Below are 26,777 nucleotides of genomic sequence, written 5' to 3' on the forward strand. Positions count from 1 at the left end.
ATTTGTTACTTGTGGTCAGGAAGGGAAGATAAATAGAGTTCACCAATAGGGAGAAGGATTCGGATGATTTCAGTTGCTGGAACGCCTCTGCCAGAGTCATTATGAGCTCTAATAATACGTAGGCAACTTATCCTTTTTCCTTTGTAATTTCCTCAAAAATTATTTACTAGTCTATTCAAGATTTAACAAATCTTTTTTTTAATGCAGTCTGCTACATTAAATTAAAAACATTTCAACCCATTTCAGAACCATTCTACATGGAAAGAAAAATATACAACTTTGACAGGCTAGTATTTACAAGGAAGAAAAGGTCTTAGAAAGTTATTTTTCTCCATCTTTCATATTAAGCCATTACAATTTTTGCCAAACTAAATATCTTGTGAAGATTTTTATAAAATAGCCTTGTAATAAGGCACTAATATCACATTTTACTTTCAAGTGAAAAAGACAGTTAAACTTACTTGATGGAAAATTATTTTAAAACATGGCTTTCTGTGTAGCATGTAATTCAGTATAATGCAATTCCATATAGAACTCTTCCCTCTGCTTCTGTTGCTAGATGCCCAAAACAGACTTCCTTCTAACACGATTCTCCTGTACCCGCACTCTAGGAGGGTTCCAATGAGTTCCACTTAGTATTTTTGTTGAGCGTCTCAGGTTCAAAAAAAAATTCTATATATTTTTGTTTCATTTATAATCATTTATAATCTTATCTATCACTCATACATATTGGAGTAATAAAAAATTACAATATGACTTGTCAGTTTCTAGCAATTGGGAAGAAAATGAAGATTTTTTCAGGAATAATGGCAAACACTGTCTAAACGTGTCTTTTTGGAAGAGCGAAACATTCTAATTTGCTGAAATACCCTATGCAGATGTCATATCTGTTTTGTTCACCTGATCATTCACTGTGCCTCACAAGTACACTGCATATGGTGGCCATCAACATAGAAGAATATGCATTTTACAAATGAACAAACATGCCATACTAAGTTGGAATGTTCTAGGGCAAGATTTCCCCTTCAAATGGGTTTATTTTTCATAGATAAGACAATTCCTAGGACTAAAATAGCCATGGTTTTCATCCTAAGAACAGCTTATGAAAATTTGTTGTAGCCAGGACTAAACAAGGTACTTAATGGTATAAATTATATTATTAAATTACTTCAGATTTTCTCAGATGAGTTCAGATGAACTGTACTTTTATCTCCCTTTCTATCAATTAGTAGATTAAATTGCAAGCACAGTGGGATCAATTGTGCATTTGTAACATTTTGTTCGTTTTCACATATGCAGGTATGTGTACACACACACTCAAAGCAAATTATCTAAATAACAGCCCTCCAAATAATTAATGGAAATATAAATATTATTTCAGTTACCATACGATCTTCCCTGCTTCTCTTGTCATAAAAAATTTAAACTTCATGATTCACATGTACTGTTTTAAGTACCAAAGTAATCTTCTTATTTTGAATATACCTGGTTACCCATCCATATTTGAAAGGCCCTGGAAAGGTCAGCTCACAAGTTGTGGAGTTCAGTTTTGGTTAGCCTTTGTCGATGTAGGCATTCCATAATTTTATTACTGCCAGCTTGATTTTAATTTGAACTGCATCTTTCACCATATGAAGGCAAGTCCTACTTACAGTATTTTAAAATGAATTACTGAGTGATTTGCTGATGAAGCATTTGGGGGATGCGAGAAACATCGTTGGATGATTTAATAGACCAAATGAAGGTATATCCAGAGGGTAAATTTATTGTGGCTACTTGATTTGCAACATGTGACCCCATCACTTTCTGAGCAGAACTGCTGCTCTGGTTTTTGCTTACCTCCAACACTGGACATTCTGGAGGAATCCTGATGAGAGCTGGATTTATTGCGGTTTTGATTTTTCCGTTTGTTGGCTGCTCTCACAGATCGGAGAAGTACCTCGCTAGCCTTGAAAAAGGCCACCATGAATGGTTGTTTTGACTGAGGCCCGTGTCTTCCCACAAGACCAGCCGACTTTACATTGATGCTGTGTCCTAGAACAGAGGGAAGGAGCACTGGGTTTATGAAGAAGAAATGAAGTTTACCTGATGGGAATGAACTCAGAGGGTACTTGGGAAAAGGGAGATGTTTTAAAACACTATCAGAATGTTTTCTTTGCAGGCCAAAGATTCTTATAAACATGGAAAGTTTACTATTACAGACAATTATCCATGCTTGGTTTTCCATTTTGTATCCCTCTTTGGCCACAGAACACCCTCAGGCCTTCACTGTTGGTCCCTTCTCAGACCTGGAAGTTGGCAATGTTCTAAATGGAAAGGCTTGACCCCCATTAGCTTGGAAATGTCCACGTTAAACAGCAATTTCAAAAATATTAGCTACAGGTGCTTCTGCATTAGGTGCCCTATAATTTTCCTCCATGTGATAAACTCTGAATGACTGGCTGGGTGTTTCTATTTTCACCAGCTTCTTTGGAGACTTTCCAGTGTTGATTAGTGTTGATAGCCTCCCCCCCTCACCTCTGGCCTGTGCCTAGTGATCTTTACAAAGCTGTGATCTACTTAAAGCTCTTCAAAGATCCTTCCAGAACCCCTGCTGGGATGGAGATTTGCCGTAAGCTCCAGGTCTTTCTCCATGTAAAGGATTTTGAAGCAAACATGAAAATTACAGAATTCCTCCCCTTCTGAATTTGGACATGCCCAAATTATGTTTACTGAAAGGATTTCAGAAGATGCAAACAAAGCCTGGAGGTGCTCAGAAAGGAGAAAAATTCCAGGTGAGCTTGGAGACTCACCTTGGTCTCTAAACCAGCCTGTGTCCCAGACCCTTTTGAGCCCTTGGAGTGGTTGTTTATCAGAAAAGGAGTGCACCCAGGGCCTGGGTAGGAATGGGTGAGAAGTGTCCTAGAGACTAGAAGTAGATGTTGATAAAGTATTTCTCCTTCTGGGATAGCAACAATAATTCTTATCATTATAAATGATAAGTATTATCATTATAAAAAAAACATGTTTGGAGCACTTGCTGTGTACTGTAGGCATTTTTCTAAGTGTTTTCCATGCATTATTTAATGTGATTCCACAAATACCTTAGGAGTTAAGTATTACCGTTTCCCCCTTTTTATAATTCACTCTTGCTATGATCTCATTTAAACTAATTACCACAGAAAATTTTATATATATATATATATATATATATGTGTGTGTGTGTGTGTGTGTGTGTATATAAAGAAAACCATTAGTTGATATTGAATTCAATGAAAATCACCCAGAGAGGATGAACTATTTAACCTTAAGTTGTACCTTTAGGTGAGAATTACTCAAAAGTCATGCAAAAAAAAAAAAAACAAACAAAAAATTCTACTCCAGATACAGAAGTTACCAATCTTTTCATAGTAATATATCATGTGGTTTCAAATACGTGCATGATTGGCCCTGCCTTGCACCCGGAAAGATGTGTCAGTTTTCTTAAAATATTTATTCAGTCATGACTGTGGGGTAGCCTCGGTCCATTCTAAGACCTGACCCACCTTGGAAGAAAAGGGAACAGGTCCCTAAAATCAATGGCATTTTAGCAAGTCAACTCTAGCTCTTAACAGGGTTTATTTTGGCAGCATAAACACTTTTGTGTATACTTGTATTGTGCAGGGACCCTCTACCATCAGAAAACGAGACTGTGCTATGTGAGGCTGTGCAGCTGTTGGGAGGAACACAGAGGTCCTTTAAATGTGGAGATATTAGTTTAAAAAATGCGTGTGTGTCAATGCATGCAGCATCCATCAGTGTCCTCAACAATTGCTCATTGGGAAAACTTGTTGCTTTCTTAAAAATATGAAAACGGCCACCGGCTTCCCAAATGCCACTTCACTCTGTCCTAGCAGAGAAAGAACTTCCAAATAATCAGAGCAGTAAACCTTAAACAAATAAGCGTATGGGTTTCTCTTTTAAATGCAAACTTACAGTGGCTCCATGCCAGAGTCTATATTTCTTAGAAAAACTATATCACTGGCATAAATGAAAGAGGCAGTTTGATTTGTGGTCGGAGTAGTTTCCATTCTACTTCCACTGTAACAAATGTATTAATTCAGCTCAGACTTCCTCCTTCTGGCAGCCCTTTTGCTGTAAAAAGAGAAATTAGAAGTTCCAGCCAAATACCATACCTTGAACTGACCCACCTCAATACATAAACACTTTTACAACATGTTTATTCAGGTGTAGCACTTGAAATTGGTTTAAGATGTTTCCAGTGACAGAGAGTGCAGCAAAAGAAAAAAAAAAAAAAAAAAAAAACAGAACTGAGAAACTTGACTGTGATGGAATAGAATAACTGGTGATCTGTTCTTTAAATTTTGGATGTTTTTTTCAGTCTTGGAGCACAACATAAAAAGTATTTGTTGAGCTTTGAGTTTGATGTTTTAATGAAGTGATAATTTAACAGGAACAAAATTTTTACTTGTATACATGGATGACTGCAGAAATCATTTTTAATATATGATCTTTGTAATACTGAAATGGGTTGCCACATGGTGGCCACGAATGGAATACAGTAAAATCAGTTTTCCATTCATTACAACACACACTGACCCTTTTCCAGTTAAATAAGCATTGAACCCAGAGTTCCAAGTTTCCTAGGGTTTGCAAGAGGATTCCTTTTGTTATTATTCGAAAGACTTTCAATATTTTGATTTTTATCTGTGGAGAAAGAAGACTGCTCTCAAGATTTATGTTTTGAAAACTGTAAAGATGTGTGTGTGTGACAAATATGGGTTTCTTGGGCTTTACAAAGGTGGATATTGTGTGTGAAGCAAAGTCCCCTTCAAACCAACGTGAACTCCCTTTAAAATAACTTTTGATATTATTAAGTTTCCTCTTGGTTTCCTTTCCACTTCAGCAATGATGTGACTATTAAGATTCCATAAGTTCATACTTACTCAGTGGCTCTTGATCTTGAGCTACACCGTGGAAGCATTAACTATATGACCTTGTCCTTCAGACACATTATACCTCCCTTGATTATGTTGACTGAACCTTTTGAATAGGGCTGAACAGTTATTTTTCTTAGAAGTGCTAATAGAAACCCAGACTATATTGCAGGTATTAAAAATAGTGACTATTTTATAAAATCTATTTAACAATGTTGAATTTTATTATTAAAGGTACAGGATGTTTTAGATACTGCAAATATATCAGTAAAGAAACCTACCTAAAACATTTTGATTTAGGAAAACTATATGTAAGTGTGTATTACCGTGGTTTTATTTTTCAAAGCAATCTTCAATTTTGACTTATTAAAAAATGTAGGTAGGAAAAATATATACATTAAGGATTGAATATACACTGGATAGCAGATGCAAACTATTATATATAGGATGGATAAACAACAAGGTCCTACTGCATAGCACAGAGAACTATATTCTGTATCCTGTGATAAACCATAATGGAAAAGGATGAAAAAGAATAAATATACATATGTATAACTGAAAAAATAAAAAAAGAATATACAGTGGAAATAAACATAACTTGGAGTAATAAAAAGAGCATTAAAATAAAAGGGTAATAAGGGACACCAGCTTGAATCCAAGCTTAATCATTTTAGGATTCTGACAAGTTTAGGCATAGCTAGAACATGGATAAGCTTAATTTACCAGGCCTATATTTGGAAGAGAATGGAAAAACCTGAAGGGAGAGAACTCATTGAAAGAAACAGGTGAACCCCTAGAGTACAGATTCAGAACAATGTCCCAGTGAGTATAAGGAAGCAGGGATTTTGAGTCTGTAACTCAGTGTTCCTTCTGGCCTTGCTCCAATGTTTGCATGATTAACTTCTTAAGAACCAAGGAGATTCAAGAAAATCTAACAGACCTATTTTTACCCAAAGTCCCTGCAAAATCCTGGGAGGGCAAGGGAGCCCTACTTTGGAGTTTGGTTAATGGTGTGGTGCAAGTGGTGGCCAAAGATTCTTCCTACATCAGAAGAATGGCTTCCAAGTAGCTCCACAATGGTACAAGATGGCAGCACCAGAATGTAGGTAGGTCCAAGATGAGTTTCTGTACCAGCATCAGCTCCAGAGAGTGGTAGCAGTTCAAAGGTGAGCAAAGCAGCGATTTCATGGCATTGGGAATTTTAAGGTGGATCAAAAACTGTCCCAAAGTGAGAGGCAGGGCAAGTGATGGGATGAGATGGTCCTAGAACAAGAGGACACTTCCCTTTTGTCACATCTGATGTTGTACACTAGGAAGAAGGAAGGGCAGTGATCTGCTAAATGGGTGGGGTGAGAGCAAGAGAGGGAGAAGAACTTGATTGTTGGGAGTCATTCAAGTTTAAATACACATGGGATCTCCCACACAAATGGGAGAGGAGATAGAAAAGGTTCTTTGAAGGATATACCAGCATTCCAGTGATTTCACTGATGGCAGCTGGACCCAAAGAAACATGGTGCCCAATTATCCCAGGTTTCTGTATCACAGAATTCTTGGATCATAAAATAAAAGGGTGATGAGAAAAAAATATAGAGGTCCAGAGTTCGATATGGGCAGAGGTATCATCTCTTGAATTTATGAAAAGAATGCCCATTAAATCTTTCCATGTGAATGTTTTTTAGAACTATTCTTATCCTGGCCATCTTGTTTTCATCTCGAAATTACTCAACAGGTAGTGAGGGAAGAGAAGCAATTTGAGAAGCAAATATATGGGCATTTCTCAGTTTTATTAACTACAGAATGACTAAAGGTGGGGTTAGGATGGTATCATCTAAAGAAATAATTATTCTTTTCACACAGGAATCAAGAAGATAGTATGTGAGGGTGGCGCTTTGACTTACACATTTTGCCATAACTGAAGATGGATTCAAGACATCCAGATCTTCTCCTCTGACCCTTATGACTTTATATAAGCCTGGGGGTCAGGGTATTGTATTCACATCTGCCTAAGGACACAACTAACTATTTTCAAATTTAGAATCATCGAGACAGTAGGCTGGCAAACCAAAGAGCCATCCCCAACTCACTAGTTTTGTATTTCAGACCATTCTTTTTGGAAAATGTGACTTTCAAAATGTTTATTTCTTTAAAAACAGGGTTATTAAAGGAGCCTCTGACAAAACAGCTCTTTAGAGACATGTTGATGTTATAAGGACAAGTGGTTCCAAATATGAGCATTTAGTTTCCCTCCAGAATACACAATTTGAAAAACATTCACTTGAGGATTTATCAGAGTCTAAACGTTGATATCACTATAAGATGTTAGCATAAATTCCATTGTTTTTTTTCCTATAAACCCACAGTATTGAACACTTAACCCAAAACACCTGTGATGAAACTTGTGCACAAATTACCTGTTCTTCATTTCGAAAGACACTTACAGCATCCTTTGTGGACTAGTTCACAGAAAAAAAATCACTGCGCTGTTTCTCATTCACATATTCTCTTGCTCTTTGCTTAGTTTCAATCTGTGATTAAATCTGATTCTGGTACTCTTAAATTATAGTTTCCGTGGCTCTAAATTATACTGGAATCGTACCCTTTTTAGAAACAGATGATTTAAAATGTGCAGAATTCTCTACCCGGCATATAGACTAAATCATTTTTATATCAGATTTTAAGGAATGTGGGGGAGACAGAACTTTGTCTACTTAAATTCCATATACATTTTAACTCAGTGAAATCTTAAATTAAGCAAATTGTAATCTAGTTATGAATTTCAACTATGTCATACTTTGATGAAAATTTTGCATAGTTTCTAGTTTTATAGTAAAAGCACAGACCTACTGCCAGATATTTGAAGTATCATAAATAGAATTTTACATTCGTGCTCAGAATTTTCCTGATTTTAAGATAGTTTACATTGCCTTACAATCTCAAACAAAAAAAAATGAAAAGCTGGGATTTTAAACTATTTCAGTGATACTGAAAACTCCCAGTAATGTGGTACTGGTTAAAAAATATATTGGTATTGAACTTCAGAGTACAAGGTAGTTAGATTTTTTTTAGTGATTCTTCATGGTGATTCTGGGCTTCTGTTTAATAAGCCAGGCTCATCATGCAATTTCTTTGCTAGATCTTTTAGTTTTCTTCTTTATCCCAACATTTAAAAGAGTAAATTAAAAAATAACCACTTTGTTCTATATAATTATATGTTGACAATTATACAGTCATTATTAAAAAGTAACAGGACTTCCCTGGTGGTCCAGTGGTAAAGAATCTGCTTTACAGTGCAGGGGACGTGGGTTCAATCCCTGGTCAGGGAACTAAGATCTCAAATGCCAAGGGACAACTATGTCCACACACCACAACTACTGCGCTCATGTGCCTCAACTAGAGAGCCTGCATGCCACGAACTACAGAGCCCACACACTGTGGAACCTGCACGCCACAACTAGAGAGAGAAAAACCCGCACTCCACAACAGGAGAGAAGCCCATGTGCCGCAAAAAAAGATCCCGCGTGCCTCAATGAAGATCCCGTGTGCTGCAACTAAGACCCGACGCGGCCAAAAATAAAATAAAATAAATAATAAATAAATACAAAAATAAAAAGTATCAAAAACAAAAAAAGGGTCCAGTGTAATAACATGTGTGAATAAGTATAAGATTCTGTAGCTGATGATAAAGAAGAAAAGAAACATTGGGGGTATGACATCCACAGAGGGCAAAAAGGGACCATGTTCTGGCGTGCTAACATGAATGGTGGGTTGAGTATTATCTGCAGACAAGAAATGTGGTTCCAGTTCCTGGTAACACTGCAATAGAAGAAATTCATTTTCCTCTAGGATTGGGGTATGGGAAGGATAACGTTTAAAGGAGGAAGAGATTTTTTAAAGAGTTTCCGTTCTTTCTAAAATGTTTATAGAAGGGATTCTCATGCCCTGCCATCTGAGAAAGTCATAGGGAATAGTAAAGAAATTGGGATATTTGGTCAGAAACACGGGTATGATGGTTCAAGACGTGATGGGGGGAAAATGCAAATAGTTGAGAACTGTAGCTCAAGAAATTTCTGAAAGGTGGGGTGGGGGGTTGCCTGGAGGAAGAAAGACCAAGAAACATAAAGGAGCAGGGCCAGAGGTTTATGCCTTGTTGGGGAAGATTTCCAGAATATTCAAATCTTTTATTGCACTGAGGGTGGGACTGAGGTGATGGAAAAGGATTAGTCTCCTTCCATGGGACATGGTCTGAAATGTGGAGGCTTACTGTCTCAGGCGTGACAAGCCCCACAAATGCCTTTTACTGGGGCCCTCTTTTCAGCTAGTGGAAATACGAATCTCAAACTAGGAATTGTAGTTCACCTTCACATAAGCACTTACTTTTTAATAGCTCCTCTCTTTATATATAGAGCCTTTCCCCTGAGGCTCTATGAGTTTTACAGACATAATCTGTCACATGCCCCCAAAAGATTGGTTAGCTGTTGGTCTTACAGGTCTCATTTATTTTAAGAAAGCAGAAACATTCTTTTCACAAAACCATGGGAAGAGTGAATTATTTTTAGTCTCTTTTCCAGTTATTATGTGACTTCTTAAAATAAAAAATGTGTACACACACATATACTTTTTCCTTTAAAATCACAAGGGAGTTAAATAAAACTATAATGAAAGCAGGGTTTCAGCAGAAATCAACCAAAACATCTTCAAAAACTATTTTTATGTGTTAAGATATCAATGAAGAAAAGTTTTTAGGCGTCAAGCTCATTTGAGTTTGTTTCATAGCAGTAAAATTAATTTCAGACTCTGCATTTTATCTATAGTGGATGAAAGTAGTCTTTGCAACGAACTTAATGCAGTTACTTGGGAAATTTATGAGTGTCTAAAGGAAACATTCTTTTTTACCAGCTTATATGATATATTATTCAAAAAGAACTTTTATCATACAGAAAAACATAGTTCATTAAATGTTTGACCTTCCCTTTCAATTTGATACATGAATCTGTGAAATGATCATAAGCTACTTCTAGAATCTTTAGAATAGTCAAGGACTACCAAAATGGAGGAGAAGTAAATCATTTTGACACTTAATGAAGAGAAAGAGTGAAAGGAGTTAAAAGGTGTTTTCCAAAATACATAGTGAAGGCCTGATACTGAATACCTAATGTATATACCATCATAAGTGTCTACTTTTTGCCAAGAAAAGAAAAAAAAGTGGAGTTAAGACATTTGGGACTTAGTTCTTTCCTTCGCATATGAATATTGGATCACAAAATATTCTTCTGAGCGGAGAGAAGCAGAATCTTTCTTCACTTTTTCTCATGTCTCTGTCCACAGCAGAATGTGAGCTGGCCTGCCCCACATAAGGGACCAGGTGAGACTTCACACCACCATGATTTCATGGTGGACCCCAGAGCAAAAGCATCCTTCTGACCTGTCCACATGCAAAATAACAGTTGGGTTCCCAGGGTGTTTACCTTTTGGTCAGCGTGGGTCAGAAGCAAATCTGATCTCACAGCCTAAGTAGAACTATCATGTTTCTATCAGTTTATCACCTCACAGAGAAATCATCTGAATACCTCCACTCATAAGTAGAGCTGGTACCCAAAAGTCATAACAAGCAAGCCTTTCAAAAGCATCAGGGAAATTGGGATTTGAGAAGATAAGCCAGTTCAGTCCTTTTGAAGTTAAGAAAGAAGCAACAGCTGCCATTTTGAAGCTTGGTAATTTATCAGTTGTTTTACATACATCATCTTATGTACCCCTCCCCAAAAAACAATGGTTACATTTTTAAAATGAATAAAATAAAGCTCAGAGAAGAGTCATGTTTTTAACTCAGCCCTGTCCACCCTAAGTACTACCCTATCCCTTTAAGTACACAGAGTTCCCCTTTGTTAGAGATTGTTTAGGGCTGATGCTTTTCTGTTGGGTCTCTGTTCCCCATCTTGAAAAGACTGGAGGAATCCATCCATCTCCTGGGTCTGGCAGTGATACACACATTGTGTTTGTCAAGGACACTGTGGTAGCTGCTGGTTTTGTGATGTTTAAGATCAGACTTTCCTTAGTAAGTGGGAAAACCATTCAACACTCCTTCCAGCCATGACAACACAGGTGGTCTCCCCTACTTTCCATTTCCCTCAAATTGAAACTTGACAAGTTTGACTGCAGAGAAATTGGAATCCATGTTCAAGGAGCTGAGATATATAATTTCCCTATCAAAGCATTTTCCGTCTAATTTCAAGTTTTGATCCCCACTTGTAATACATACTGTTGACTTTGGCGGGTAGATGCTTTGGTTTGTTTTGGTTTTCCTTTGTCCCTGTGAGTCTACACCAGCTGAGTCAAAGTTTAACCTCAGCAACAGTGACTGCTGATGCCTTAAACGACTAAAGGCTCTCTCTTCTTCCCATTGTGCTCTGTACTCGTGATGCAAAACCAGCACTGCCCTTGTTCTGCAATATGTCTTTAAGAAATATGTTCAGCGATGTTAAACTTATAGGGGAAGGAACAATGGAAGAGACGGAGTTAACTCCGTACGATGAGAATATGGAGAATCTCATATTCTGCATGGCCCCAAATCAATACTACCATGAACATATTTACCCCTCAGATCATTAGTCAAAGCAGAGTTAGAGCCTAGAACAGAGATTATAACAAACAACAAAAACTGGAATATGTTTCTGACCTTGGGATTTGTTTGGCAAGATGGGTGCTCCACAGTTACTGTTTTGAATTAGGGAAAATCCAAAACAGAAATACAGATGTCGCCAAACACTTCCATATCCCTTTTCATTAAGGGAAATCTAAAAAATGGTAAAATACCTCTTTCACCAGATAATGAAGCAGGACTAACTCCTGTTTTATCCGCTTACTTTAAATCATTGATTTCAAAATTCTTTTTCACGTATGTTTTTAGGTTGTGATGCTAAATTTGGATAAGCAAATGATGTTTACCAAGTGGCTCTCATTCAAATATAAACATACTATAAATTAAAACAAGGAAGTTGCCTTTAAAACCTGGTTTTAAAACATTGTATATATAATGGACATAGTAAAACAGCAAATCCAAGTTTTCCAATTTATTACTGAATATATTCTATAGTCAAACCTACTTTTAAAGAAAAACCATTTTCTCTCTACCAATCATTATACAAAATTAAACTAGGCTCTGGAGGCCCATTTCAGAGTACCGACCAGAGGAAAATATAATAGAGATAACAAAATGGATATAGATATTTAAAAAGAAACCAGCATCGTGATTCTTCATTTTCCAAAGAACTAAGGCATCTGTAAATTACATTCAAACCATTTTGTTCAAAATATGAGGTTTTAGCAAAGCAGTTATGGCTCACCCTCTGCTCATAGGGAAAAAAAGTTAAAAAGCAAAGCTAAACACAGTGAAAAATTAAAAACTTGTTTTATTTGCCAGAGATTTTTCTTTTCAATTTTTTGAGGAAAAAATTACCCCAATATGCTCTCCCCAAAATACAATTCAGGGAGTCCTCTTTAGGGCTGGAATAATACCAGATCACCTTCAGCCTTGATGCTGGGAAGGGGGATGGAGAGATGAGAGAAAGGATGAATTTCATCCTGACTTTTTGCAAAATAATCAATTAATATGTTTTGGAAACTGCATGCTTGACTAGCCTCAGGTGAGTTTGCTGCACCGTTATTGAAACTACAAACTTGAGTACCAGTTGACACTTAAAAAGGATGGTGGGGGAGGTAGACATGAGGAGTCTATGATGGGGAGTGTGGATTAAGGACAGTAAAACAGAGGGGAGAAAACAGGGAAGGAGAACCTAGCAAAATACATTAATGAGTGACACAGGGCACAAAAGGAGGGGGATGTTCGTTATGGAATTAAAAATAAATTAAATTTGGCTAAATTTAATTACATGTTGAAGCTGATCACTGGAAGGAAAAAAAGTTACTTTTTTCTTCTTTTCAGTCTATAAATTTATCAAATTAATGATAATTGTGTAAGGAGCTAAAAGAAATACTGAAGTAGTTAGATTTAAAAAAACAAAAAATATGGTAAAAATGCTGTTACCTGTTGTGGGTCAGATCACAGTTAAATTCCAGACAGAAAATATAAAAACCCAAAGGTAATTACCAACAGATCCAACATAAAGTTCAATTTTGTTCTATAACAATCATTATTAATAACAATGTCCTGTTTGGAAATTATAAAAATGCATTAATTTTTTTCAGTTTGGAATTTATATAAAATTCATATCATTTGTGAGAGTCATAGTGTATAAGATCTGGCTAGGAAAACAAATCATTTTTAGGTTCAAGGGCAAGATTCTTGTGCTTTCTAAGGCTAAGTTTCCTTGTGTACAAAATGGGAAAATAGTAAAGATAAAGTAGACATTCCACTTAAAAATCTCACCAAATGGCTGGCATCTAATACGCTCAGGAAATATTAGTTTCTGTTAGTTGTTAATATTATTTTGATTGACCACCACAGCAAATACATGGTTTGAATACTTATTTTATATGAACTACAGATGAATCTAGGAAATAAAACCTGAATTTATCATGAAAACTAAAAACTACAAAATATTAGCATGGAAGAAAAAAAAGTACTGCCAAAATCAGGGTTTAAAAAAAGCAGCTATTTGTATAGACAGAAAATAAGTTTTGCTAAGTTGAGTTTGAGTTACATATAGTTTATAAAAATCGTATATGACTAAGAGAATTAATAAGAACTTAGGTTGAACAAAGTAGAAATTTAACAGTGCTCCTATATTTATGTTTAGTTCTCTAGCCATGAAAGGCATATTGATGATTTTGCTCATTTTTATGCAGTGGGAAAGGAGGAAAAATCTAAAGCTGGAAGGATTTATGTTCTCTGATGTGCTTTAAGATATTACACAAGTTAGAAAACCCATAAGTCACAGCTTACGTGGGTTTGGAAAATTAACAAATACTGATCTTAAACCCCAGAGGAAATCTATGTCATATTTATTTTCAGTAGAAATCTAGTCATTTTTACCATAAAGATACAGGAATTCTTCTCAATGGAAACTCTTCTGAATCATTCACATAAAATGACCAAGGCAGTTGTTTTGCTTAGCTATCTTTTAAATCTCTCTTATGGTTTGATTCATACCAAAAAAAAAAAAAAAGATTTTCTTAGAAACTGACATATTGCCATAGATTTATTTATGTTTTAAAGTTTTTTAAATTCTATAGAAATATGATAGAAACAGAAGCCATTTTAAAATGTTCTGGAGAAATTTAGATTAAGTTTTACATTTTGTTATGATACTGAAAAATATATTGTGGCACTTAAAGAAAAAGAAAATATAATCTTACTTAAATGCTGTAATAAGAGCTCTCTAGACACCTTAATAATTATAGATTTTCAGCTATGAACTTATCTGATCCTTCACGTGATCAGTTGGGAATTTGTTTATGCCTGGGTATTACCCCTCTTTGTATACACACACACACACAAAAACACACACACACATTTACCCCAAAAGATGTCTAATATTTCTTACTTCCCTTTATCCATTTCTCCATCTCTGATTTTATATAATATCTTGAGTTTTGGTTTGAATGAAACTATTTAATACCAAGCTCCTTAAGATGGTACATATCTATTCACTGTACCCTCTCTGAAAATAATATTTATATGTGTATAATGCTTAAAGTGTAAATATATAAATTACAATTACCTGAGAAATTATCACAGACAATATAATAATCCCTAGACAAAAGGTCAAATAAATAGAGAATTCTTCTAGTCACACAAGCTCATTCCCTCACAATACAAATAATTCCATAGCCATTAACTCCCAGGTCTTAGGCACTTTATTCTTAAGCCTTCAATCTGCCCTTTTTACACATTGACTTAATTTCTGGACTACAGGGAAAATTTAATTTTACTTATTCACTGTATTTATTTAAGTATTTGAAGATAGCTATTCTTCAACTGTCCTCCTAATTTATTCTTAAATATTCAACCAAAAGTCAAGCAAGTATGCTCTAATTATCCTCAGCATTAAACATTAAACATAAAGAAGTACTTCATTTATACTAATATTTACCTAAAACAAACATAGGAGTATATGTTCCTTCTTCCTATCAGAACATTTAGCAAGATATGCGATTTTTGCAGTTTCTTGGAAGTAGAGACTCTCATTTATTTGTTTGAAACCAATTGTCAGCACCATAAATTCAGCAACAGGGAGCCATATGGTTTTATGAACAAAAAAGACTTAATTGCTTTAAAAGATAAAGTTCAGATAAGGGAAGAAAATATTATCAAATCTCAAAATATTTAAGAGATCCTCTGATAAGTGGACATAATTCAACTTTTTGAACTGAGATACATAATAATGAGAAACTGTAGTCAAAACAGCAGGACAAAAAGAAAAATATCACCCTTGATCTCTGAATTTCTTCTGCTACTTATTAGCACTATGTCAGCTGATATTCAGATTAACCAGCCACATAGATCATTTGACCCTTGAGACAGATAAATAGTCATCTGACAACACAAGGGCTTAATTTGGAAAATTTTCCCCTGAGTTAAAAAAGACTGTATTTGGGAATCTAAGGATAACACAACAAACTTATTTAATCAGATACTTGCATTGAAAAGTAGCAGATTCCAGGACTTACTAAATTTAAGCAGATATCACATTAAGAGCTCCTCATCTCTCTCAGACAAAGATGTTCACATTTAATAAAAGTAAAAGAATATCAATTTAGTAACTCACATATTAATTTAATATATAATGACATGAGGACTTTAGATTATAGAATAGATTTTTCTAATTAGGAGTATATATTCTGTAATTCAAAAGATGTCATGGAACTTTTGAAAAATCTGATTTAAGACAGCATATTTAAAAGATATCACAGGATATTGAAGTTTTGGAGAAAAATTTATCAGTGCTTTAAATTACTCTTCACATAATAAGGAACAATAGAAATAAGCAACAATTCAAGGTTGTAGAAAAAGAAAACCTAATCCCATTTCTTATTAATGTAGGTGTGACAATTGTCAATTTGCAGGAATGAGCCCAAAAATTCCAAGTGGAAGGGTAGAGAACATGGCGAAACCTTGGGTAATAAAAGTTTTAAAATACTCACTTTCAGTTTAATTGTACTCATAACTAAAGTTAAGACCTTTTTTAATAATTTGAATAATAATGTTGGTGAAAATAAAAGAGGATGAAATTGTTGGTGCTTTTAGAAAAGTTCTGAACTATCAATATATTTATGTACATATATAATTTCTAAAAATGGAATAGAGAAAACTTTTGTGTACTAACAATCAAAAAAAATTAAAAAGCTATAACTATCCCTTTACAATGTCTGGGAAATATAGCTGCTAACCAACATGGGCCATAACCTGAGGAGGCAATAATTACAAGGGTTTGTTTCCTTGACTTTCAAAGAGGTCTTCTATGATGTTTTTCCAATCAATTCATAGAGTATCTTCATTTTCTGATTTTTTTAATGGGAAATATAACTTATGTAGTGGGGATTTTATGCAATTTGCTAAAAAAGTTAGCACAACATATATTAGGAGTTCTTGGGTCCCACTCTTTAACAAAGATGATCAATGTTTTTTTAACCATGTTTTCTATGAGCATTAAACTACTGCTTGTAAGAAGCCATGTTGATGTGTAACGTTTGCTAATAGGTTTACGAAGCCAAATGATAGTAATTTACACTGAGGCATCTCTGGGCTGAAAAATTTTTCTGATGGTTATGTACGCCAGCCTTTAATCAATTATCCTTGTATATTACCCTATAACAAGGGTCGTTTCCCTTATATTCATTGATGCAGTTAGTTATCCCCCAAATAACCATGTCATTTTTTTCTAAGAATAAAGTTGTTGGGCCTCAAGAAAACTACCATATTAAGTACTAATAATTTGATATTCTCCAGTGCCTATGAAGACCTAGCCAATATAAGCAATCAATTGATCATGACACATATCTCTGAATGTTCATTTCTGTTGGCTTCATACCCTAGATCAGATGTATTTAAAAGCTTCCTACCAATAATCATTTCATCAACCAAAGTTATTAGACTTGTGCCTAATAACGTAACTATCTATACACTATGCTTCCAACTCAAGATTTAAGAACATATATCAATAATCTTACCTCTCTCCAGTGGATTATCATTTGTGAATTTATCTAAAGTCTTATTAAATCATCTGTAAAACCTCCACAATGAAAGAATTGATCCTAATTTAAGGAGTACCATGTAGAGTAAGTCTCTGTGCATTTTCTCGTCCAGTTCAACCCAAACACCTTTATTCCTGTCTCATCATGTTCCGGGTACTATTGCTTAATATAGTCTCACATGGTCCTTGGAAGGTAGTTACCATTACACTCATTTAATTAACGCTATGGCTAAAATGTAAAATATTTTGTCAGAGCCAAGATTTGAATCTAGTTTTCCTAACGATTTTTTCTTAAAATTTCTATTTCCAGAATGGAGTGATCAATTCTATTTCTTTATTCTCTTTATTTAAATTAAGTATCAAAACCTTAAACTCTAAGTTCTAACAATAACTATAAATTTCTTTATATTATATTTAAGCATTATGATAATGAATTTAACTTGATAGCTTCATACCTCTGAAATCTTTTTTTTTTCCTTGATTTGGCTACAAAATTTAGTGAAACTTTGAAATCTCTGACTTTAAATCTGAATTTTTACCTTGATACGCTTGGAAATTATGCCACAACTTTGTCCAAAGAAAAATGGATTTTAGAGACTTATTAAAAAAGAACCTTATACTGTTTCTTGGACATTGAACAATACTCTGACAAAACAACATTTTGATGACTTGAATACAAATGAATCAGAAACATACGGATTGAATTTTCCTTGACATATAAGCGGGTTTGAATAGAAAGGAAAAAGTCATTGGCAAAATTTACTCTGAGTATTGCCAAACCTAAAATGTCTGAAAACATAGGGTTTTTAAAAAGACATTCTAATGATCCCAAAAATACTATCTTTGTTTTTCCATCTCTAAATTATTCTATAAACCCAAATTTGAAAAAAATGAATTAATTTACTTGGAAGGTTTAAACTATATAAAGCATCAAACAATGGAAAATTACACTGTTTGGGGAGAAAACCCAAGTCTTAAAAGCTAGATTAAATTGCTATCTGGGTAATAAATTCTGTGTATGTATATATATATATATATATATATATATATATAGGACATATATATATAGGACATATATATATAGGATATACATATATATAGGATATGATACCAATTACCGTAGTTTTATTAACAATTTTAATAAGGATCTAACAAGCCAGGTAATTAATGTATGTTTATAATTTAGGGAACTGAACATCTTAGATTATAAGACAGACCTAAATCTACTCATTTGCTGCTAAAAAAAGAGTACCTATTTTATCATAGAGGGTTATTAACCACCATGAGGGAGTGTTAGAAAATTCTGAAACTGATTTAGCACAATTGGATACAACCACTTGTATGGAATTTCTAGATTTTGCCGTTAAGAAGCAGCAATGTTTCCTTTCCATTTGCTTGCTCATATGTTTGCTTTATTTAGCTGAAGCAGACATTTGGAACTCAGAGAATTATCTATTCTGCATGAAAAAAAATCGATAGAATATCCTTAAACTCTCCTGCCAAATCCATGGCAGTTCACTTATCAAATTTCTAAAAAGAATATTTTACAAACTGATGTACTTTCCACAGGTCCTCTGAGGAATCATGATGCTACTTTTGATTTCAACAGCCTTTTGATTTCCAAAATATATTTAGATCTCTTAGCTATTTTTCCTTTGTGGAAGCAGGATAAACAAAATTTAATAATCTATATCACTGACTTTCTCCTCACCTTATGATTGAAACAATTTTAATTACTGTACTGTGGTTTGTGGTATAAAATTCTCCTGTGTTACACCAAATTGGTTTGGTTAATAATCACCCCAAATTTACAGTTTGGAAGGTCTTCTTAAGAGTAACATGTTCATATATGTAAAATAGATAAACAACAAGGTCCTGCTGTATAGCACAGGGAACTATATTCTATATCCTGTAATAAACCATAATGGAAAAGAATATGAAAAAGTATATATATATATAACTGAATCACTTTACTGAACACCAGAAACTAACACAACACTGTAAATCCACTATCAATTAAAAAAAAAAAAAAAGAGTAACATGTTCAATGACAGGTGGTCTGTAAGAGTCTTTTAAGTCACAAACTCATTCAACAATCATTCAAAACATGTTTTTAATACCTACAACCTGCATGGTACCAAGTACCAAGGGTTCCACTGTGAACCAGAAATACACATCCATGACCTTATGAAACGGATATTCATTCAAATACGTAATCATGAAAGTGTTACTCTGATTGATTAAAGCAGCAAGTCTAGTTCTTTAATGACCTGTGGTCAAGTTACAAGAATATACACATAAATTAGATGTCATGTGCCTTCCATGATTTGTCTCCAAATCACTTTCCTAATAGCATCTGCAATCATATTTATACATGAAAGCTGTTCGAGCCAAATCAGGACTGCTGAATGTTCTAGACAACACCATGCCTTTTTGCCATTCTATGTATTTACTCACATTGTTTCCTCATCCAGGAGCTACCTCTCTCCTCCATTCTCACCACCACACCCTCTCCTTCCTCATCTTCATTTCTTGAAATCTTACCCAGCTGACCTAGCACAGAAGTCACCTGGACCACAGTTCTTTGGCTCCGTTTGGACTTAACCATCTCCTTACGTTTCCTATAGCGTCTTGATTGTATCACTATTTTTAGGATTTAGGGCACTTTAGTCTTTCTTTTTTTTTTAGTCTTTCTTAAGTAGCTATATGTGTCTGTCTCCCAGGTCATTGTCTCCTTAACACTTTGTCTTGCATGAATAGGCATTCGAAGATTTTATGTCGAACAAATGAATAAACGAATAATAGTCAACAAATGAATTTGAAAGGAGACTTTGCTGAGTTTCATTTTTTCACGACTTCCAATTACTTTTGCTGAGAAGTAAACATATTCAGATTCCATTGTTGCAAATAAAAGGTGGTCTGTCTGCTCTGGCTTAAATACAAAAGGCCAGCTTGTCTAGCATATTTAATCATTTTAATATTTTCATATGAAACAATATTAAAGAACCAAAGAAGAGCAACAAAAGGCTGTGTATCTCAAACCTAACTTTTAAAAAAAGAATTTGGAAACCTTTGAAAGAAGTGAAATGTTAGTTTATTTTAGGCTCCAAAAAATCACATAAATAATATGTCATTTAAAGTAAAATTACCCCTAAAATATAAGAAAAATCAATCAAAGGAAAAGGATAAACAAAATATAAAGTAGTTCTCAGAGAGAAAAGGATGAATGGAAAGCAAGATAGAACTAAATAGTATAGGGTCCTCCAATTTCTTCCCCTAGATACATCTTCCTGATCTTTAAAAGACTGTAGCTCAAATTTGCTCACTGTTCTACACTCAGAGTCCATTGGACTCTTAGTGTGTAGTGAAGTGCATTCAATAATATTATGTGCTGACTACCTCATGCCTCACTCAACTGCAAGCCTCGTGAAGCCATCTCTGTACTTGCTCACTATTTTATCTCCAGCATCAAGCCAAGCACACAGCACATCGCTACTCAGTGAGCATTTGTGAGCATTTGTGAGCATAAGAATAACATCTGGAGCTTCTCAAAAAAGATTTCCTATAGACCTGTGGACTAAGAATGACACCTGCCATATCAGTAAACAAAGGATGTTTCAACCAACAAGCCATGACACTACAGCCACCCCAACGGTGAGCCCTGAGAGAAGTTGGGGTGGAAACAGGATGCCCGACATCAAACCATCAGCCACTGTAGCTGCCCCCTGATGGTGCACCCTGAGAAGACTCAGGATGAGAAAGCACATGATACTGACCCAGACAGCTGAGATGCATATCAAAGGAATGATTTCAATAAGGCCAGACTCTCTCATCTCCCCATACATAAATTTCTTAACTTGAGATGCCTGTTTTTCTTTAATTAACAATAATCTTTTTATGTTCTGACTACCTGATCTTTGTTGCAAAAACTCCTGTATATCCTGGCTCCTCCTCCACCTCTTTGGAGCTGTCCCTTAGAGTTATCTGAGAGGCTGTGTCCTGGACTTAAGTCCCCAGTTTTGTCCACCAAGTAAAACATAACTCTCAACTTTTAGGTTGTGCTTTTTTTTTTTTTTTTTTTTTTTTTAGTCAACAGATCTCTCCCAGAAGTGATTCTGGACCTGTTGTCTTTGACCAAATATTACAATATGTTAAGACCTAACTCAGTATCATTTTTTGCAGTTTTTTATGACTCTTTTGTTCCATTCCCATCCTCCTCTGTATTATGGTAGGTCCTTTGTCTGTTTCCCTATCATCTGTTTTGATATATATTTCTTTTTATAAGTCAGGTTTTTGAGATATACTTTGAATATGGTAATATCCATTCTTCTTTAGTGTACAGTTCTATACATTTTTACAGATTATATAGTTGTGTAACCACCACAAAATCAAGACATAGATCCATAGCATTTTATACATCGATTTCTTTTGGTATTGTTATATCACAGTAGTTCTACTTGTTTGCATACAGGTCTTCAACACAAGGCTAAAAACTGCAAGAGCAGGAACAGAACTTAATTCTTTACCCCCCACACCCACTGCAGAGCCTGACAATAAACGCGTGTTTGGTAATGTGTTTATAAGTAAATAACTAATCAATATATTGCCCTATCTTATAGAATGCACCACTTTGCACATTGTGTGTATAAAATATACATTGGTTAAATCCCACAAAAAGCTGTAATTCTCAGTGTGTCCAAACCAGAACTCCCCCAAATTTATGAAATTCAGTGCTTACCATCTCCTGTTTCTGCACAGAGTTGTAAGCCCAAATTGTTCTGTGGATTAATCACCCAATGATTGCTGGTCACAGTGATATCAAAGACAAGCCAACCCACATCTAGAGCTTGGGCCTTTCTTGTGTCTAACAAGAACAGATCCGCATCCCTAAAAGAAGAAAGAGAACAACAGCAAAAAAGAGTTACAGGTTTGAATGAAGATCATCATTTCCTACACTTAAGTGAAAACACTACAAAAGCACTCTTACAATAACAGGAGTTCATTAAAGAATAAGAGGAACAAAGGACTCAAGTGATGAGTAATAAGATACAGAACCTTTTATTGCTGGAATCCCAGCCCAAACCTGGTGCAGATTAGGAATATCTGACAGCAATTTCCATTTGCCTGCTCTTCACTGTCAAGTTTCCTTTACAAAGGGACTTAGTGGTCTTGGTTTGGTCCCTGATAATCAGTATTTTCCCAAACCATTACCTATAAGTAGCAGTACATTGGCAAGTACACAAGCAAGGGTTAAAGTGAAAAGAGACAGAAGTGAAAGTAGCTGCTCCAGTCTGCATGGATGTGGATTCTCCAAGGAGATGGAGGGCAGGCAGGCTGTGATGCAAGCCTCTGTTTTAGAAGGAGTTTTCCTTTTGTTTCCCTCTTTCATTATACTTTTTTCCATTTTTATTACATATATTTTTCATTTTTATTTCATTTTCTATTTTTATTATATAATTAATTATTTTATGGATCCCAGAGACCAAGAGAGGGTCACCAAGTATACCATTGGATTAAGGGAGAAATCCCGTAGATTGAGCTATGGCTCTTCACTGACTCACTTTAACATTTTCTTTGCACACAAGTCCCCGGGGCACAGTAGTACCTATGCATATAAACTTGTATGTTTTAGGATAATCTCCACAGTGTTACTGTTATTGACATTTATCAATCTTAACTTTAGTATTAAATTTACAAATGTATGAGTATTTGTCAAACTATAATGAATTATTTTATTTATTATATCCTTACTACAGGCAGCTTCTGAGCTAAGTGCTACATCTTTTTGATGTTTAGTCTTTATTTTAACTTGTTTTATTGAAGTATAGTTGATTTACAGTGTTGTGTTAATTTCTGCTGTACAACAACATGATTCAGTTATACATATATGTGTACACATCCTTTTTCATATTCTTTTCCTTTATGGTTTATCACAGGATATTGAATATAGTTCCCTGTGCTATACAGTAAGACTTTGTTGTTTATCCATTCTATATATAATAGTTTGCATCTGCTAATCCCAAACTCCCAATCCATTCCCCCCACACACTCCTCTCCCTTGGCAACCACAGGTCTGTTCTCTATGTGACATTTAATCTTTACAATAGATTTTTATATTGATGAAATTAAGGCTCAGATAGGTTGATGGTAAAAACAATGGAACTCCATCAAAGTAGAATAGAAATACACTATTATGCACTTTATGACTGTGCTGAATCTGACAGCATATTATTCATATGAGGAAGATCAGAGCTATGTCATAATAAGCTATGTTAAATACTATTCTACTTTATTTTCCATCTATCTGTATCTTAGAAGTCACCTTAAAGGTGGCTTACAAAATGTAAAAAACTAATTTTGAATAAAATCAAATCATGCATATTTATTATTTTCTTAGAAAAAAATCTATAATTGAAAACTGAACTATAACAGAAGTAAAGAATCTCAGTCAATATTTTAGAAGGTACCTCTCCATTTCTTTACTTAAACTTGATTTATACCATTCTTCCATTAACCTAGAGAACTTAAAATTAATGTTTTATGATCAATTATATTGTCCAGCTACCATACACCAAAATATGCAGCTTTAATTCTCCTTCACAATTTTAATCATAGTGATTACCAAAGAAGGGTTACAGACACTTTTTCACATCCAATACAGGAATCAGTTTGAGTCACTGCAGACATATGACAGGCATATACTACAATTCAATGAAAAGATTAATTCATTCCCACTTGAATTTTAAGGACCCATTATTTTCACAGTGTGATGGAATGTAAATCAAATTCTCCCTCTTCCTCCAAAATTGGAAAACCTACCAAATAAACAGAATCTAAGAAAATATGGATTATTCTTAAATTTTTGAAATATTTTAAAAATGTCTTTGAGACTGTAATCTTGGAAGTAACTTAATCACGTTATTAGCTTCTTAAACAGAAGAAGGATTAACCTTGTAGCTTGGAAAATACGCAAGTGTTACCCTGCTTTCAAAGCCTGCTTTCTTTTGAAATATGGTAAAGATGTTCTAATAAACTGTGCAAAGTATAAAATGCCATCCCTTGGTGTGATATAGATAAACATTTGAAAAACAAAAAAGAACAAAGAGGTAAATTCTGAGAGCAATTTCAACCAGTTAACAAATATCTTTATGTAGTTATTTAGGTGTATTTTCTATTATTTTTAAATTGTGCTACTTTTCCAGAAAAAAAAAATTCTCTAACTATTCATATTCAAGTCTCAACACTGTTAAGCATGTCTATGAGGAAAATAGTTTCAGTTTTAATGAATATATTTAGAAAAAGCATCAGCCAACAGACCCAAGCAAACCCTAAATACCTGAATTTCAGTGATGCAAATCTAATTCATTGGAAGGTAAACCTAGGCCAATAGTATGATTTGAAAAAATCCATATATTTCTAGTTCACCTCTGAAAAGTTATGAATGATCAGTTGTCTTCATAAGCTTCATGGATTCCTATTCTTGAGCCAAACTATTTTATTTTTGACCGTTAACTTCTATTCTTTAATTTCTCCTCTTTCCTTTTGTGTAAAGAGCTCTTCTGCATTACCTACAGACAAGAGAATATGCTTTAGGAGAGTCAAGTCTGTTTATTTATTTATTTATTTTTTAAATTTATTTTTTGGCTGTGTTGGGTTTTTTTTGCTGCGTGCGGGCTTTCTCTAGTTGGGACGAACAGGGTCTACTCTTCGTTGAGGTGCGTGGGCCTCTCATTTCAGTGGCTTCTCTTGTTGCGGAGCACAGGCTCTAGGCACGCGGGCTTCAGTAGTTGCAGCACACAGGCTCAGTAGTTGCGGCACGTGGGCCCTCGGGCACACAGGCTTCAGTAGTTTTGGCACATGGGTTTATGGCTCACGAGCTCTAGAGCGCAGGCTCAGTAGTTGTGGCTCACGGGCTTAGTTACTCCATAGTATGTGGAATTTTCCCGGACCAGGGATTGAACCCATGTCCCCTGCTTTGGCAGGTGGATTCTTAACCACTGTGCCACCAGGGAAGTCCTCAAGTCCATTTTTAATAAGCACAATGGTAATAATTTTGTAATTTTCACTCATGTAGCAACTTTCATAACAGCATCTTAAAAATAAATTCCTATCCATTCTGTAGAAATCGAGACGTGATTTCTTTGGAAGTATAAAATTATTCCACTAAAGAAGAGCACTTATCTCCCTGTAAATAGAATATACTAAATATATCCTATAAGCAGTATAAAATAAACTTGTTAAAGTTGCCTTGCCTTATCACTTTTACCTTTTTTTTAAGAAATTCTTACAACTTCTAATAAAAGAAAATTTAAAATATTAATGCATTTAAAAAGAATGCAGTACAAAGAAAATATATATGTAGAAAAATATATTCATTTGTAGCAGAAATAAATCCATAATATAATTATTTTATATTATGTACAATTACAGTAATGAAACTAAAATTAAAATCTGCATTCTAGTAAAGGAAATAAAGTCCACCTACATGGATGTATGCAAGCATTTCAGAATGTTACTGTGTTAGTATCCTAAGGCTGCCATAACAAAGTACCGGAGCCTGAGTGGCTGAAACAGTAGAAATTTATTGTCTCACAGTTCTGGAGGCTGGATGTCCAAACTCAAGGTGTTGGCAGGGTTGGTTCTTTTGAGGGCTGTGACGGAAGAATCTCGTTGGCTTGTAGATGGCTGTTTCCTCCCTGCAACTTCATATCACCTTCCCTATATGTACATCACTGCATCCAAATTTTACATTTTTATAAGGACACCAGTCATATTGGATTAAGACTCACCCTCATTTTAATTGAGTTACCTCATTAAAGACTCTGTTTCCAAATAAGATCACATTCTGAGATACTGGAGGCCAGGACTTCAATATATGGATAGGGGACAGAGGGGAACATGGTTCAACCCATAATACTATTTTAAAATTTTTTTTTAAGGCAAGAATAATCCTGGATGTGAACATTCTGTGTTTATAGATATTATAGCAATTAACCACATTGAAATGTTTTGAAAAACTAATACATGAAAGTCAATTTATATTGATCAAAATAACTCATAATGATGAAAATTTGTATTTTTCTTTTTCAGGTAGAATTTGAACCTTTGTCTTGAGTATGATATAGATCAGCATAATAATTTCTCATACAGTTTAATGAAGTTATCATGCAGTTGTTAAATACAGAGTCATATTGAACAGATAAAGGATTTGCATCACACAGATTTATTGGATATGAAATATATATATATATACTGAATATAATTAATCACAGGTGAAAAATAATATGTAGATATGTAGATACAGTTAGAGTTCAATACAAATACATGTGAGCATATCTTACTTCAATCATGACCAGAGGTTTAAACATGTGTTTTCATGGGAAATTGGTGGGGTTGAAGATACTGCTTTGCAAGGGTGCTTTTTATTTTACTGAGAGAGGAAAGGGTTTTGTATACATGCCTTGGGAGCCTCAAAATACATAAAGGGTAGGAACTTCACTAAAGACTGAGCAGCAGTAGCCAAATTCAGCAAAATTTGTGTTATCATCATTCTTACCACTCATCTGAAAATAAAGAGTCTTACATATCTAAGACTATGACACTGGAAGAAATAAAGTGTATTGTAATAAAATAAACTAGAATTTGGGGAGCAGACAGAGCTTGAACAATAAAGGAATTCCTCAGCCTCTGTTTTCCCATGCCTAAAAGATAT

General features: G+C 34.7%; 1 protein-coding gene across 2 annotated transcripts in view; it reads right to left on the reverse strand.

Moving 5' to 3' along the window:
* The window catches only part of BMP5 (bone morphogenetic protein 5), a 118,371-nt gene that overhangs the window by 16,445 nt on the left and 75,149 nt on the right, over positions 1–26,777 (reverse strand). For both annotated transcript variants that reach the window (XM_036867737.1, XM_036867736.1), the window contains exons 3-4: positions 21,804–21,952; positions 1,840–2,034 (exon numbers count right to left, since the gene is read on the reverse strand). In XM_036867737.1, coding sequence (XP_036723632.1) covers positions 1,840–2,034; positions 21,804–21,952 — 344 coding nt within the window. The remainder of the gene's footprint in view (positions 1–1,839; positions 2,035–21,803; positions 21,953–26,777) is intronic.

The sequence above is a fragment of the Balaenoptera musculus genome, chromosome 11, assembly GCF_009873245.2.
Source record: "Balaenoptera musculus isolate JJ_BM4_2016_0621 chromosome 11, mBalMus1.pri.v3, whole genome shotgun sequence".
In the NCBI taxonomy this organism is placed as follows: Eukaryota; Metazoa; Chordata; class Mammalia; order Artiodactyla; family Balaenopteridae; genus Balaenoptera; species Balaenoptera musculus.